Source organism: Hippoglossus stenolepis, chromosome 15, assembly GCF_022539355.2.
Source record: "Hippoglossus stenolepis isolate QCI-W04-F060 chromosome 15, HSTE1.2, whole genome shotgun sequence".
Classification (NCBI taxonomy): domain Eukaryota; kingdom Metazoa; phylum Chordata; class Actinopteri; order Pleuronectiformes; family Pleuronectidae; genus Hippoglossus; species Hippoglossus stenolepis.
In genome coordinates, this window is record NC_061497.1 from 3,293,502 (window position 1) to 3,310,387 (window position 16,886).

The 16,886-nt window shown below is 42.0% G+C and overlaps 2 protein-coding genes across 5 annotated transcripts; both read left to right on the top strand.

The window, feature by feature from the left end:
• The first annotated feature begins 171 nt into the window (after positions 1 to 171).
• Positions 172 to 11,033, top strand: hnrnpl (heterogeneous nuclear ribonucleoprotein L). 3 transcript variants are annotated; one of them, XM_035178369.1, is made up of 15 exons: positions 172 to 291; positions 818 to 936; positions 1,744 to 1,981; positions 2,530 to 2,615; positions 2,780 to 2,876; positions 2,978 to 3,050; positions 7,654 to 7,689; positions 7,930 to 7,998; positions 8,085 to 8,335; positions 8,546 to 8,667; positions 8,764 to 8,965; positions 9,052 to 9,109; positions 9,857 to 9,913; positions 10,471 to 10,566; positions 10,693 to 11,033. In XM_035178369.1, the coding sequence occupies exons 1-15, from the start codon at positions 208 to 210 to the stop codon at positions 10,749 to 10,751; spliced, it is 1,647 nt and encodes a 548-aa protein (XP_035034260.1). In that variant the 5' UTR covers positions 172 to 207; the 3' UTR covers positions 10,752 to 11,033. The 3 variants fall into 3 exon arrangements, with proteins under 3 accessions (XP_035034260.1, XP_035034262.1, XP_035034261.1); XM_035178371.2 differs by lacking the exon at positions 9,857 to 9,913; XM_035178370.1 differs by lacking the exon at positions 7,654 to 7,689.
• Positions 11,034 to 12,061: 1,028 nt separating this feature from the next.
• On the top strand, positions 12,062 to 16,842 carry LOC118121986 (interferon regulatory factor 2-binding protein 1). Of its 2 annotated transcripts, none has more exons than XM_035178362.2 (2): positions 12,062 to 14,284; positions 15,938 to 16,842. In XM_035178362.2, exon 1 carries the CDS (start codon positions 12,473 to 12,475, stop codon positions 14,249 to 14,251), a length of 1,779 nt encoding a protein of 592 aa, XP_035034253.1. In that variant the 5' UTR covers positions 12,062 to 12,472; the 3' UTR covers positions 14,252 to 14,284; positions 15,938 to 16,842. The 2 variants fall into 2 exon arrangements, with proteins under 2 accessions (XP_035034253.1, XP_035034252.1); XM_035178361.2 differs by having other exon boundaries at positions 12,066 to 14,276.
• The last annotated feature ends 44 nt before the right edge of the window (positions 16,843 to 16,886 follow it).

Sequence of the window (16,886 nt, forward strand, 5' to 3'; positions counted from 1 at the left end):
CATTAAAAAGCCGTGATGCGATCACAATGTTTGATCACCACTGAGTGTTCATGTGTGGAAGATTTATAATTATTTGAATCTTTTTTGCACAATTTGCATAATAAAATCGGAGTTTGGGGAAAACGGGTGTCTCGAGAAAGGTGTGGAATAGAAATTCGTTTTTCCCACTGCCCGTGAAGGCGGCAGCGCTCGGGCAGACAGGACAACATGGCTGCTGCTGCGGGCCGATACTACGGAGAAGGTGGCAGAGCGACGAAAAGACAGAAAACTGAGGACGGAGGGATGACGACGGTGAGGCCCTGCGGGTTGTCTTTTACTGTCGTGAGATGCTGTGTTAAAATGTGCCAGGTTTTGCTTTTCTAAGAGATGAATTAAGCTTGAAAAAGGGATGCTGGTCTCGCCGCTAGCTAAACTGAAGAAGCTAACTAGCTCGATAAGTTAAACCAGTTCTCCTGTATGCTGGTCAGGCCATAAAGAGGGACAGGCTCAAATAGAAACACATTAGAGTGGTAACGGGGTTTATCCCGCTGTCTAATTAAAGATAAGTTACTGAATTATATGTTTATGCCTTTGTTTACGGACAGGGAACATGTTAAAGGTCTTCATAACATGATTAATATGAAGATAGTGTCGGGTTTTCCGCCCGTTATCGTTCATGACGTTGGTTGCTAACGTTGATCTTCTATAACCTGATACATATTATGAAACCAAATGATTTGGGTCACAGTGTTCACATCTCCAGCCGCTGCTCCGAGCCCTTCTGTGGGCGGTGGAAGTATTTTAAGACCCCACAAGCGTCATCTTGTTCCGTTTTCAGGAGAGCTACGAGGACCCTCACAAACCGCTGCCCTCCCCGGTGGTGCACATCAGGGGCCTGGTGGACGCGATCATGGAGGCCGACCTGGTGGAGGCCCTGCAGGAGTTTGGTGCCATCAGGTAATAGCAGGCCACTTAAGACCCCTGTGTGTCTCACATTCTCTCTGTGTTCTTCAGTGGTGTAATTCTTACGCTGTCCAGTTTCATAGTAACCACGAACAGACCCTCACAGAAAGCCCCACTGTCAGCGAATCAAGCGTTTCACTGTGGTGGTTGTGGGAGAAAACATAGTCAGCCATGAAAGACTATTATTATTATTATTTGCAGTCAGACACTAGACACTTTGTAACTCGTCTGTGCTGTGGAATGCCACACATGTAGTTGTCTGGGACCATAGATTGTAGTCTGGGACACTATCTATCTCTCTCTCTGTTTCTCTCTCTCTCCCGCTCTCAAAATTACAAACACATTGACAATGGTCACATCAGTTAACTCAGAGTGGGTTAAAGCAACATCATTTGGTCCTGATCACAGTAGTCACACAGGATTCCTTACAATACTAGGTGTGAACAGGTTTTTGTTATAAATCATTCCACTAGTGATCAGATCATTTGGAACATATGTTCGTGACATATATTGCACTTCTTACCAGCCTGTGTTTTTACATTGTCTTTTTTGGTAGTTTTTCCCCACTCTTGCTGATTAATGGCAGATGATGTTGCACCTTGCTAGGTCTAAATAGAGCCAGTGAAACTCAAAGCCTAAACTATGAGCTGTTCTAATAAAATGTAGTTAGGTAAAGGCAAAATCAGTTCCATCGAGTTGCTCAGGATTTTAAACATTTATATAAATGATGCTTTTTATAGATGAAGCATGGTTAATTGACTCGGTCAATAGTAATTTTTGTCTTGAAATATTTATTTACAGCTTTGTGGTTATGATGCCCAAGAAGCGCCAGGCCCTGGTGGAGTATGAAGACATGAATGGCTCCTGCAATGCTGTTAACTATGCCGCAGAGAATCAGGTTTACATAGCAGGCCACCCTGCCTTCATCAACTACTCCACCAGTCAAAAGATCTCCCGGCCAGGAGACGCAGATGACACGCGGAGCGTCAACAATGTGCTGCTGCTCACCATCATAAACCCCATCTATCCTATCACCACGGTAATGTGATTATGAAAACAATCATTGTGTACCACAATAGCTTCACATAATAATTTCTATAGTATTGTGCTAATTGGTGTACAATACTGTATAATTACGAATTCAGACCGAATCATTCATCAGGCCACCGTACTTTAAGCTTTGTTTGATTTGAGCAGTGATTGAAACTGACTTTATGAATAAGAAAGGGACTAGGTTCATTTAATTTACTGCTATTTGGCTGGAAGTACTAGTGCCAATATAGCCATCAAACAGTACTATAAAGGGGGATTGGTGACTTTTGTGGTATTTCAGTGTGGTTTTAAAATGCAGATGTCTTTTTTTCCACACAATATTCTAAACACAGGTACACTGAATTTCATGTCCACCTTGATATTAATAAATTATGTTTTTATTGCAAAATATAGTAACTTGGTTTTAGATAGCAATCACCAGCGCAGGATGATTTAGTGTTTGGTTGTGTATTAAAATTGAAATGTCATATGTGATGTTTGTATAAAGAGTACTGACAAAATCTAAAGTGTAAATGTATACGTGTGCTCCTGCAGGATGTGCTCTACACCATTTGTAACAACTGTGGTCCTGTGCAGAGGATTGTCATCTTCAGGAAGAATGGTGTTCAAGCCATGGTTGAATATCCTTTTTAAGAACTACTGTATTTTTTTACTGGCCACGATTCTCTATATTTGGATCCACTATGATTCTATAACAAGCTGACATTTAAGGATACTTGATTGATGATTTATTTGAATTCAGACTTCCTCTCATAATCAGATCTCCTTAACTTGCTGTTGCCACATTTGATTCGGTCCAAAGTGCCCAGAGGGCTAAAGCCTCTCTGAATGGGGCAGACATCTATTCTGGCTGTTGCACTCTGAAGATTGAATATGCCAAGGTGAGTCTATGGCAATATCTAATCCATCTTTGTACCAAGAGAATAAACATTAGGTCTTACTGAGAGGAAACTATTTTAAAAAATGTTTTTGCAATTCACAGCCAGCACGCCTTAATGTCTTCAAAAACGACCAAGACACGTGGGACTACACTAACCCCACCCTGAGTGGCCAAGGTAACATGCAGCCCCCAAGCCTTCCTTCTCCCATTTTTCTTCTTCTTTTCCTCTCATGCCACTGTATGGGAGGGTTAGGGTTGTCTGCCTCCGGGGGCACTGCCTCAGATCACAGATGTTCCACATGCCTATTGACTATGTGTTCATAGGCAGTATTCCTGTGATGCCTTCACAGTCTTAATGCATTTTCTCGTCACACTGCAGGCACAAAGTAAGGGCATGAGGAGCAACCTCAAGGGCAGCCAACTTCAGTTACAGTGTCATGCATGTGTACCGCTCAAAGCAACCGTCACAGTAGCATATGCAGGCACACCATTCTTCACATAGTTTCACATTCCCTATAGAGCATGCCACAGCTGCACAGCTTCACGTCCCTGCCTACCCTCATCCAGTAAACACTAAAGACTATCACACCTTTTAGCATCCTTTCAAACATAGTGGAGATTTTATAGCTGAAGTTAGACATTGCACTAGCCAGCTGAGTTGACTTTAGAGACAGCTAGACATGCCTCTGGTTAAAGGTCCCATGAAATGACCCTTGAGATGTGAATTGTTTCCCAGGCATTGATGTGCTCTACATGTATTTCAACATGAAGGTTGACCTGGGATTGAGGGCAGGTGGTGCATAAAGCTGTCATCAGGTGTCAACTACTTATTATGGAGCAAAAGAACATTCTGCATTTCATGGGACCTTTTTGGTGTAAAATATATATTACAAACACACTTCATGGCATCTACATCATTCAGCTTTCAAATCTATATTTAAAATGTGTATTGTTTTTAGAATCATTAATGAACTTTTAAGAAGATAGATCATAGTGTGTATAAATATAATTTTTGTTATTGGGTGCTTTCTTGATTATAAAGCAAAAACAAACATTCATAAATCAATGTTTTGATCTTTCTGAAAACTCCATCAGCCACTTGGCACATTATGGCCACACTTGTATGACCTAAATACTGGTTGAAATACAGGATACTGCTAAATGCAAGTAGACCAACTGTAATGTAATTAGATTTTCACTGAAGTATTATGTGCTCGGAGCCTTGTTCCTACTCAAACCTCATTCGAGTAGTAAACATTTTCTTCAGATTCGTTGTGGACCGCAGTAGAAATTTGCTGGTGTGTTTAAATGTATTTCATTTTTCTTTTCTTTTTTCGTCGGATACTCTAAAAGATGTAATTGTTTCTCTTGTACACAGCCGGTACATGTACATTGCAGGTTTCATACAGGTGTTTGACATCTCGTCCTCTCCAGACATTTCTTGGTATTCTAGTTTGTGCTGCCTTACGAACCAGAGGTACTCCTTGTGTCCTCACTGTGCAATCTCATACAGGCTTACCTCAACTTCTACAGCGACAGTATAACAGCAGCACCCACAGCTAAAGTAAATCAGCTCTGTGGCTCACATCGGACACAGTGGGGCAACAAACACCGGAACACAACTTCAACTCTGTACTTCCTTATTCCAAGTCCATCATCACCCCTATCTTCACCACCTGACATGGGAAACCGCTTTATTTTTGGTGTTGGACAGTAGACACCATTTCAAATTGAGGGACAGAAATATTCCAAGACCACGCAAACAGACACCTTGTATATCCACCACAGACTGACGATAGTTTGATAAGCATCTACCACCACCTCTCATCCAGTGCAGCACATCTGCAGAGCCCTGAGGAGTCGCCACTTTTGACACAAAACATTGATGATGAGGGCTGGAGTCATGCGTGTGGTCGTTTCTGCCACGCCTCTTAGCCCTCGGGATGTGCCTGCCATAACACAACCACAGGGAGCAACAGAGGAGTTTTCAGACACACTCAGCCTGACCAGGGAACAGATGACATCACATACTTGGGGCAATAAACAAAAAAGACGCCATTCTCTTTCTCAGATGCTAATACCGCTCGTCTCTGCCATCCTGTGCCGAACACAACATGACAACACAACGAGCTGAATATCCGCGACAACACACAGAGCTGAACCACCACGACAGCACATCGTCACTAGATGCCTTTTCAAATAAGCAAGCATCATGTGAACGCCCATTTTTACACAAGAAGAAATATCCACAGGGGGGCCCCATGAAGACACAAGCATCAAACACCTATCAAGCATATAAGCACAGAGGCAAACAGATTACAATCCTTTCGCAACGCTTCCTACATTTATGGACTCTGGTGTTCTGTTTTTCCTTGTGCCTTCCTCCCCATTTCCCTCCTCTCTGTGCTGTTCTTGTGTTGTTCTGCGTTATTTCATTTACCCTTTTTTAAATATTTTTTTGAACTGGCCCATAGTGATACCTTTAACGCCTCCCGTGTGATGCAGGTTTGGCTCAGTGTGTCTATGGACTGACAGCCCACTCTGAAATGGTGCAAATGTCCCGCTTTGTGATCAGAGCACGGTAAGCTGGAAATGAGCCTCGATTAGCAACTTTCAAAACAAACTGGCAGCAAGTCAAAACCAAGCTTGGACCATGGGTGTACTTTTCTTCCTGGTGGTGGGGATGCAAGGAAGGACAGAAGAAGGAAAGGACTGAGGAGGGAGAATGAGTTGAGGCTGGAATCAGAGGTATGCGGGTAGCACCCTTGCTGAAGACTGCCCCCTACCTGCCCACTGTGTCCCATGCTCCATGTGTGGTGCTGTAAGTACTTGAAAGAAATGAATGAATAATCTGACTGATGTGGGAGAAAAAAACAACTTGTTGCCATCATGTTCTCTTGTGACCTTAGTAACACCAGCAAATAATAGATGTAGGTAAATTATTTACAAATTTTGGAGTCCTTTTTGCAACTTCCCATTTGAAATTATAGTTACAATATTCAAAGAATATGTAAAATTTATGGCAGTGTGATTACACCACATTGTGTCCGTTAACCAAGCACCTTAGTATTTCTGGGAATGAGCTTGTGAGTGGTTGAGTAATCGTAAGTTTGATTTATAGATAAAATTAAGTGCGTTTGGAAAGCTGTACATGGATTGTACTGTGTTGGAGCAGTAGTGGCACTTCAGATGGATTTTCAATGTAAGCTTTTATTTAACTGATTTAGATATGGGTTTTAGTAATACACATTGTTATTGTGGTGGCACATAATAGTGACATTATCTGTTACCACAGGAGGTTTTGTTTGCTGTGGATGGGTGTGTGGGCTTGTTTTGATATGTGTGTGGGACTTCAATCTCAACACAACGGACAACATACCATGATGAAAACACTGATTCACCTAACACTTATGAATTAAATTTGGGTGTCAATAAGAAAACATGTTTGCTGATAGGCCACTATATTTCTGGTTTATAAACCTGCTGAGTGTAACAATATAGTTGGGCACATCTGTCCTACTTAAATCAATAATGTTTTTATCTTGATTATGGTTGGGCAGCATCTTCTGATGGTAGCTTAAGCGTAGATGTTGCATCAAATAAATTGTGAACACTTTAAAGGGCACAGCCAAGTTTTTTTCAGACGACTTGCACCCTACACTAATGCGGATATTTTGCAGAAAACATTTTTTGTCTGGATTTGGGCCGCTTGCCCACATGCATATGGCGTTTTGAATCACCAAAATGTTTTTACAAATGCATTTCAAATTGCAGACTTTCAAAAACTCTGGTTTCTATGTGCCTGTGTGAAGAAGTAAAATCGTCTGGGAAACGATGCTGTCACAGTTTACATAGCGCTTTCCCAGTGTTGCTTTGTAATGAGCATTTGCCAGAAATGACAACAACAATGGCAGCTATATACCAGTTGACATGAGTATAAGCTAACTGAGCATGCTCACAATGTTCTTCTCTGGTATTTACTTGCTTGAGCATTTGTAGTCATTTTTGTATTCTTGTCTGAATGGAGACATTTTGTTACACGATTGTCACATAGACATAGCTTCTTTTTTTAAGTAGGGGAAAATGTCTGTTCAAAAAATATCTACAGTAGTGTAGACAAGGTGGATGTGCTTTAAACAAATCCGTGTAGATGAATAGACTTGAATAAACATCAATTGTGGAGACTCGTGAGGCAGAAAAGTGTCAATACCCACAGGTCAGACTAAAAAATATTTCCCTGTTTTAATATTTACTGCTGATTATAGTCAGCTAAGAGTAGATTGTTGATCTGCTAAACTTCAGAAAGGGCCTCTAAAAGAACATGGATGCTGATGCACAGAATTCAATCTTGGTTTTATCAAATGGAGCTTTTAATTTTTTTCTCCACAGAGCTTTTAATTTTTCTTTTAAACATATATAATTTACTTATACATGTGAATATTTTAATTTTCCTGATGAATTTAAGCCAGTTTACAATTCTGTTTTAATTTGTTTCCCCTTTAACACTGTATTCTAGTTTAAATGCTTGATGTCTTGTCACTTCTGATGTGAAACCTGTGTCTTATCCTGATTTGTTGTCGTAGTTTCCAATAAAACATGCTTAGACTGCAGGTGTTGCTCATAACATTGATGCCTATTTTAATCTCTGATCCTCTCCATGAATGTTTGTTCCAAATATTTTCTAAGATATAAAGAAATGTGTTGATACATTTTTGCCAAAATTATAAAATTTCAATGTTAATTTTGGATTTGACATGTGTATGTATGTACCTGCACAGATGCTGATGGTGAAGGCAATTGGAACAATTCACAAGGTGTGTGTTTGTATTAGGATGGCAGATGTAGGAGGTCTCGAAAGCTATCTTTCAAACTCACCGTTTAAAAATCTCCATTATGTCACATTAATTTAGCAAAATAGAGCTTGCAGGTTTTTCTTTTACCTCATTAGATGTTAGTTCCTTTTGTTGCATGCCAATCACAGTTCTGCACCTTATCACAATGTAGCTCATGTAATTTAATGGTTTGATAGGCAACTTTTGTTTTCCCCATTTTAGATCCCAATGGCAATCCAAACAAACGGCAGAGGCAGCCTGCCCTTCTAGGAGACCACCCACCTGATTATGGTAAGTATTCAATAAATACAGTGGTCTTGCATTAAGAATGGTGGATAACACCCTAATACTGTATCTTTACCTTTTCTTTAATTAAGGTGGTCCTCAAGGAGGTTATCATGGCTACAATGACGACAGCTACGGCCCCCCTCCTTCCCACCGCATGGGGCAAGGGATGGGTGGGCGTGGTCGCGGTAGCCAGCGCTATGGCCCTGGATATGGACCACCGCCCCCTGAGTACGGTCCTCATGCTGACTCCCCGGTTCTTATGGTGTATGGCCTTGAGCCCTCCAAGATCAATGCTGACAAGGTCTTCAACATCTTCTGTCTCTATGGCAACATAGAGAGGGTAAGTAAAATGGAGCCTAACACCCCCTGAAGCTCTACTCTTAAGATACCAAATATTGATCACTGTAGTTGGAATAGTAACAAAATACACTGTTCATTGAAATGATGGGTGGAGTAAAAGATGAAAGGTTATGCTACCAACAGTTCTCCATCAACAATTTTATGATGAAGTTGTTTATGTGTAGTGAAGCTGGATGCTTCTCTTCTTCAGGTTAAGTTCATGAAGAGTAAGCCCGGAGCAGCAATGGTGGAGATGGGAGACTGCTACTCTGTGGACAGAGCAATCACTCACCTCAACAATAACTTCCTTTTCGGACAGAAACTCAGCGTTTGGTAAGAGCTGCACAAAATATTACAGGATAATAGCATTGACTATTAAAAAAACTAAGAAGATACGGTGTACGACTTCTGGCTGTCTTTCCTTGGCAGTGTGTCCAAGCAGCAGGCTATCGTGCCAGGACAGTGTTACCAGTTAGAAGACAACACCAGCAGCTTCAAAGATTTCCATGGCTCCCGCAACAACCGCTTCACCTCCCCAGAGCAGGCAGCCAAAAACCGAATCCAGCACCCCAGCAATGTCCTGCACTTCTTTAACGCGCAACCTGACATATCTGAAGAGATCTTCAACCAGGTATGGAAATCCTCCAGGGTCATCCCTGTGAATGATAGATTTTCTACAAACCACCTTCTCACATTTTCACTGGTGTGTCTTTCTAGGTGTGTGATGAACTCGGTATTAAGGATCCCACAAGTGTGAAGCTTTTCTCTGGAAAAAGTGAGTAATTTGTTTTTGTCATGAATGCTATTTATGATTCTATGTGTGACGGATTGTGATTTGTTGTGTAAAGCACTTTCAGGTAGGACTGTAAAAACACTACATAAATGCTGTCCATTTACAATCCATATAGCGTTTCTATATGTAAAGTGCAGGGATGGGGATGATTGCTAAGCTAGCTTTACACTCAGTCTGTATGTTGGCCTAACAGTTCCTATGGCATATGCAACACACTATCACTTGTATTTAGCTTCAACTGATCCGCATGATTAAAAAAATCACATCAAACCCCCACGCCATCATCTAAATCTGGCATACTAATCAAATTCTCTTGTATACAACTGTAATTTGGGAGGGTTATATCATTAGCATTAATATTCTTCACTGTTCAATCAATCAGACTTTATTTGTATAGCACTTTTCATACATGAAAATATGTAGCTCAATTTGCTTGACACAATTCCCCCCACCACCCCACCATCTACCCACCCAAAGCCCAAACACTTCAATAAAATGAAGTAACTAAAAAAGAACATTGCAGGAACTGTACTGAGGAAACACTATCAGAATTGAGGAAACACCAGGGGCAGGATAAGAACTTAAAACTAAGATGATAGAATAAATAAATACATACACACATACGTACGTAAGCAGTAGGTAGATAAGAAAAGTTTACTTAAAAACCTGACTGAAAAGTTAGGTCTTCAGTTTGCCTTTAAAAATATCAACACTATCTGCGGCCCTCAGGTCCTCAGGCAGGCTGTTCCACAGACGAGGACCATAATACTGAAAGGATGCCTCACCGTGAGTTTTTGTTCTTACCTTGGGAATAATTAAAAGGCCACTGCCAGAGGACCTCAGGGTCGAGATGATTCCTAGGATGAAAGCAAATCTGATAGATAGCTAGGACTAAGACTAAGAACTAAGAGCTTTATAAACAAGTAAAAGAATTTTAAAATCAATTCTGAAGCTCACAGGTAGCCAATGCAGAGACTTTAAAATTGGTGTAATGTGTGCTCTCTTTCTGGTCTTCGTCAGCATGCGTGCAGCTGCGTTTTGTAATAATTGCAGTTGCGCAATATTTGACTTGGTAAGACCAGAAAGTAAAGCGTTACAGTAGTCAATTCTGCAAGTAATAAAAGCTTGTGTTAGTGTCTCTGTTGGCTCGAGAGAAACTGTTATACCAGATGAACGTCAAATAAATGTTTGTTGAAATTTTATATATATGATAGATTCTATGAATGGGCTGTCTTTTTGTTTATGCTGAGGCTTTTTCAGATCTGTTTAGTTGAGTGCATTAACACACAGTTGAGTATAATCCATTGTGGTAATTTAATCAGTTGTCTTGTGTGGCACAAAAGGTGAGCGAAGTTCATCCGGCCTGCTGGAGTGGGAATCCATCAATGATGCTATGGAAGCCCTTTCTCTGATGAACCATTACCAGATGAAAAACCCTAGTAAGCACTCATCTCATTACATTAACATACCAACACAGTCATGTACATTTGACTACATACTGTTCATTTTACATTTTGTCTTCATAATGTATTTTAAAATGTTTCATATTTTTGTCTCTGTTACAGGTGGGCCTTACCCTTACACACTGAAGCTGTGTTTCTCCACTACACACCATGCCAACTAAATACTCTCCCTTCAAGCTATTTGTAATGTTTTGTGTCTTTGCATAGTTTACTGCAATTCAGTTGTCACATATTAAACATTCAACCAGTGATGACCAAACCTAGGATTGATGTGCTTGAACTGGTTTTGTATAATTTAATTTGAGTTTAATCATGTTTTTCAATCCGTTTGTTTATTTTGTATGTTAACACGATATTGGATTTGAATCACTGCACACTAACCCAAATATAACATTTAATTATGGGCCTGTTATTGGTTTATAAATAAAGTTCATAGTCACCAATATGTAGTCATTGTCTTTCAGTAAACAGTACTATGAGTATTACTTTGGTTGTGTTTACTTAATTATCTAAAGCTTTTTTAAAATATATATATCAGGAGAAGACCTAAGCCTGCATCAGACAGAGGCCACATCCAGACACTGGTTGTGAATTAGCCCTATGCTGCATTGCTTTTAGAAGTGCTGGGTTGATAAATTAACTTACCTAATATTTATTCTTTGAGTAATTGGCAGCACACCCAAAATGCATCACTGGAAATAAGCACTTTAGTTTTACTTGCAGACCACATGACATTATGCCATTAGTGTTTTCTAATTATTTGTTGGCTGCATGCACACGTCTGGTGGCCTTTAACATGAATTCTCTCTAAATACAGTCTTTACACATAAACCATGAGATAATGCTGCCATTATCAGGAAGTTGTATACTCTCTTATCTTTATAAATATGATAAATGTATGTTCAACAGCTCTACTGATCACGCTTTCACTTTGATATCGATAGTGTGACAGAAACAAACCTCAGTTGTTATTGTTCATAGTCAATCAACAAGACCCTGAATTTAATATCCATCTATTCTTCATCTTCCTCTGAACCTTTGATGTTCACATGGTTTCTAGAGCTAGACACATTTTCTCCACATTAACATTTTCAATGAACGTGTAATGACATCTTCTAACCTTCTAAGAGGCTTTGTTTAAAACAACAAATATCCAGGTATCTCGCAACAGAAACCTTTTTCCTGTTCCCTCTCCGATTATACAAATGGGATGATATTTTTATTGTGCTACATTTAATCATGTAAATCTGAACTTGTGCCTATTCCAGGATCTTTGATGAAGTGATAGTTCTGTCTAGTTTTACTATGTGTATGACTCTGCTTCCGGGATATTATGAAATGAGAGTAATATTCACAATACTAGACTGGATGTCTTATCTGGGAACGTAGACGAAAGGGATTCAAAAATAATCTTGGATCCGCCCATTGAACCGGATCCACAGCACAATGTAAATCTGTTCTTCCCTGGTCCACGTCACAACCCTCCACAGAGTCTGGTGCAACTTTATTCTACGTCCCTTGGACCAGAGAGACACGTGTAAACACATACGTTCAGCAAAATATAAAGAAAACGGCGAAAGGAGTTAAAAACTACAACTCCCACTCTGCCCCGCGTCATAGTCGCGTAGGTGTTTCCGGTGTCTTATAACATTTTACTTCCTTCCACACAGACCGACGCGAACAAACCGAGAGAGGAAACGTTGCTAACTTTTAAATGTCGTCACCAGCGGTCGCGTTTCTCTAGCTCAGATTTCCTTTGACTTTCCGTAGTGAAATCCGCGGCATGTGGCGGCTCGCGTCTGGGAACTGAAGAACAGCCGAAGAGCGCAGCGCGTTACGTGAAGGCCTCCGAAGAAAGTTTGGTCGAGGGCCTGTAAACAACATGTCCTCCGCCTCGCAGTCCTCCTCCAGACGGCAATGGTGCTACCTCTGCGATCTGCCCAAGATGCCCTGGGCCATGCTGTGGGAGTTCAGCGAGGCCGTGTGCCGGGGATGCGTCAACTACGACGGCGCAGACCGAATAGAGCTGCTCATCGAAACCGCCAGGCAGCTGAAGAGCACGCACGGGGTTTTAGACGGCAGGTCCCCGGGTCCTCAGCAGAGCAAACCCAGCTCGTCCGGGCCCGTGGAGCCAGGGCGGCAGCATGGAGAGCGTCTGGACAGGGGGAGGGGTGAGTATGGGGTGTCCTCTCGCCTCCCGAACGGGCTGCACAGAGCTGAAGATGTGGCCTTGTCCGAGGGCAGCCGGCAGAGTCCAAACACTCGCCGGGCCATAGCTGGGCCAGTTCCTGGTCTCCATGGCACCATATCCCACGCATTGCTAGCTCAGGGGTTAGTCGCGACCCCTCATGGGCTGCTAGCCCCTCTATCTAGCTCCAGGGGGGGGAACACACCTCTTGCAGTTTCAGCACCTATCATGAGTGATGCTGGAAGAAGACAGGCTGTGTCTCTGAGTGTGGGGGCTAGCACCTCTGCTCTGGTGGGTATAGATCCTGCATTGTGGAGGAACAATGAAGTGATGAGTGAACTGAATGAGATTTCTCGCAGCAGGGTTGAAGGCTGGCCAAACCGCCCCAAAGCAGTCAGGGACGTGCTCGTGGCTCTCAGCAGCTGTGTCCCCTTCAACGTGCGCTTCAGGAAAGACCACAACCTGATGGGCCGTGTTCTGGCCTTCGATGCCAGCGCGACCCCGGAGTTTGAGCTGAAGGTGTTTGTGGAGTATCCTTCCGGGTCAGGAATGATCTTCTCAGGGGTCCCAGACCTGGTCAGGCAGATGTTCCGCGACTCGGCCAAAGATGCAGGTAAAGCGGTGAACTCTGGGCTGCGATATGTGGAGTATGAGAAGCGGCAGGGCACAGGAGACTGGCGCGGGTTGGCTGAGCTGCTGAATGATGGTGTGCGGATGTTTAAAGAGCCCCCAATCCCAGAGGTTCTGCCACAGCCAGATGTAGTGTTGCCCATGGCAGCTGCTGGACGCCCTGTACAGGCAAAGAGCACAACTCGCCGCCGCAAGGCTTCTCCAGGCTCAGAGAATGGAGAGAGCGACGGGAGGCCTGAACACAGCGCAAGAGAGCCCTGGCCCAGAGGTGCTTACTCAGGCATGGAGCCGCTTCCTGGCATGGCTGCCCCTCAAGAAGGCCCGCCCCGTTTACACAGCCAGCCCTCACCCATCTCAGCACTCATGGGAGTTGCAGACAGCCTGAGCTCCAGTCAGATGGCCAGAGAAAGCCCCAGCATGTCAACAGCCCACTCCTCCTCAGCTGGGCGTCCCACCAGCAGCAGTCCCTCCACTGCCTCCACCTCAGTCTCCCAGGCATCCATGGGGCAGGGCTTAAATTCGGTGGGGCCCAGCAGCAACCCCACCGCTGGTGAGTCTTCAAGCAGCGCTCAGGGCACCTTGCTCTGCTGCACCCTCTGCAGAGAGCGCTTGGAGGACACTCATTTTGTCCAGTGTCCCTCTGTCCCGCACCACAAGTTCTGCTTCCCCTGTACCCGGGGATTCATCCGCAGCCAAGGTCAAGGAGGTGAGGTGTACTGCCCCAGTGGGGAGCGCTGTCCCCTGGCTGGATCCACCGTGCCTTGGGCCTTCATGCAGGGAGAGATCTCGACCATCCTGGCCGGAGACGGAGATGTGACAGTAAAGAAGGAGAGCGACCCTTGACGTCTCCATCCTGTTGTGGTGAATGGTAAGATGGTGAGAAAATTGTTCTACTTATTGTCCAACATCTTTCTTTTACAAGTGAATCCAAGGGATACATCTATCCCGAGAGGCTTGGTAAGGATTCGTCACCGTTCTGTTATTAGATTTAACATTTTAGTTACAAAACTTGGGGTGGCACAAAACAGTAGAATCAGTGTCATCAACAGCTGATGTGTTGTTTTGATGTTTTTTTTCCTCTTTCAGATGTGACTCTTCTTTACTTGAAATTGCACAATATCACAGCAATTGAAAGTCAATGTTAATGTTCCAATTTATTTAATCTCTATCCAATAGAATAAACAAAGGTGAAGACAACCTTAGACTAGTGACAGGAATGATGAGGTGATTAATGCCTCTGTCACAATAGCTATATATTTATTCATTGAGATAGTGTAGAAAGATTATTAAACATGCATCTAATCAACTAGCACTAATCATCATGGTATTTAGTATTCTACAAACTGCACAGGCTCCTGTAGGTAGAATGTGCATGTTGAATAAAGGAAGCTGTGGCTGCAGTGAAAAGTTACAGAGGTGAATAAGTGTAAATAAACATTTAAACAAATTTCTTAAACCTTGGATGTAATGAAAAATGACCTACTAATGTTAGTTCATCAGCTGGCTCACACTGGAAATATTTCCCCCACCGCATCCTTGGTTTTCAATGAGGAGATTAGTGCGACAGATGATTAATCCACAGATTTTTCTTTTAAGCATTTTCCTTTTAAGCTTAATACCAGGAGAAAGATTTGCAGCGTTTCTTCCTTTTCTTCTCTCATAGTGAATGTGACCTTTTGACCCGACAAACCAGTTTGTTTTCAGAGGTTTCACCTTTGAATAAAAAGCATTTTCACAATTTTCTAAACTTTTATAGATCAGATTCTTTATTTATGATAAATTAAGGTGAATCAATAATGAAAATAATCCTTAAGGCCTAATGGAATAGAAGCCACATGATCAACACACTCTTATGAGTCGTAATACTGTGTAGTCTGTCATCATGATACCTCAGTGGTTTTGTTGGATGCTGAGTTAAAAAATGGGACATTATAAACCGTTTCAATCGTAATAATAAAAACAATGAAAATAATAGAAATAGAAGCCTTTGAGGCATAATTGTCATTAACTTGAAGTTCAGTCCCAGTGATAATCTGGTGTTAAAGCCCAGTGGTTAGTTAATAACAATTAACTAACCACTGTACTCAATGTGCTGTAGAGCATCAGGTATTTGCTGGTTTCCTCAGACTCTTTAGCCTTTGAACTGTTGCTTGGACAAAACAAAAATATTTTTGAAAATGTCGACATGGGCATGTTCTGAGATATTCAGAACATTTCTGAGGACTTCACCCTCAGAAACATAGAAACCAACAGACATTAATAAGTGAAATAACTGTTAGCTGCACTCATGTATTGGGTGATGGAGAGGAGACACATCTTTGATGTTCTACAATCCTTAAAATTATGTCATATTTACAAGAACAATATGACAGCTTGTTCTGGTGATTTAATACAAGCAAAAAACGCTTGCTAACCCCAAATAATATCACTGCTCGGTTGTTTGAAAAAATAAAAAAGTTGGCAGTTGTTTGTACCGTTTGTTCAAAATGTTCCCAAATCCTCACACCGACTTCTCTTCTTTCTCCCCAGTGGATCAAACACTTTGAAAGCACTTCCCTATTATCTCAAGCAGAAGTCCTCTGGCTGCAGTTCATCATTTGTGCCTCGGAGAACACAATAACTCTGAACCCCTGCAGGACAGCGACACACACACACACAAACACACACACACACAGTCAACTCAAGACACATCAAGACTCACTCGTGAGTGGCGGGACATGTCCGTCCTGTCAGGGCTCGGCTCACCTGCGAGGGACGACCGAACGTTGAGTCCCGACCACGTTTCTCCCTCTCTCGTGTGTCCAGCGCAGCAGACTCCTCATCAGGCCTCGTTTCAACGCCCAGGATTGAAAGCACATGCTTGATTTTTTAAAGAATGACAATCTCTTCTGTCTTTCGTTTGTGTGTTTGTCATATATGTTGCATATTGTCCTACACAGATGGGTGACAGCGATAGTAATGGATGGTTTCACAGAATCCTACAATTCTAAACAAATGAATGTTAAAAATGTGGCAAAAACCATTGGGTCCTTAAAGCCAAGGATTAAAAAATGTAATCCCATACTATGTCTCTTAGGTATTCTCCCTATATTGTATGTCAAAAATGTGAATTTACTTTCAATATGGCTATGTAATTTCTATTTTTGATACAATACAAATTTATATGTATTTGTTTATAGTGATAAGAAGACCAAAGATGGCTTCATGCGCAATGTAATTTTATTGTATTGTAGCTGTGTATGCTGTATTCACTGATAACCTTGGCATCAGTCACTAATTTGTTCATCTATCACAGACGTAAGCTTGTTTTGTCTATTTACTTTTTAACTTGTATGTATGATGAAATAATTAGCACCACAATCTTCAATGGTTAACCCACATACTCATGTGATCTTAACAGGTCAATTCTACAATAAATTACAAAATAGTTATTAGTCATAGCTGCTTTTTTCTGCTGCTGGTTTGTTTTCTAATAACC

What these genes read in the sequence shown, in the direction of transcription:
- LOC118121986 (XM_035178362.2), top strand. Translation starts at nt 12,473, where the DNA reads ATGTCCTCCGCCTCGCAGTCCTCCTCCAGACGGCAATGGTGCTACCTC.
- hnrnpl (XM_035178369.1), top strand. Translation starts at nt 208, where the DNA reads ATGGCTGCTGCTGCGGGCCGATACTACGGAGAAGGTGGCAGAGCGACG. An exon ending in TCTATGGCAACATAGAGAGG is followed by an intron (nt 8,336 to 8,545) that starts GTAAGTAAAATG and finishes TCTCTTCTTCAG; the next exon opens with GTTAAGTTCATGAAGAGTAA. An exon ending in GGACAGAAACTCAGCGTTTG is followed by an intron (nt 8,668 to 8,763) that starts GTAAGAGCTGCA and finishes TTTCCTTGGCAG; the next exon opens with TGTGTCCAAGCAGCAGGCTA.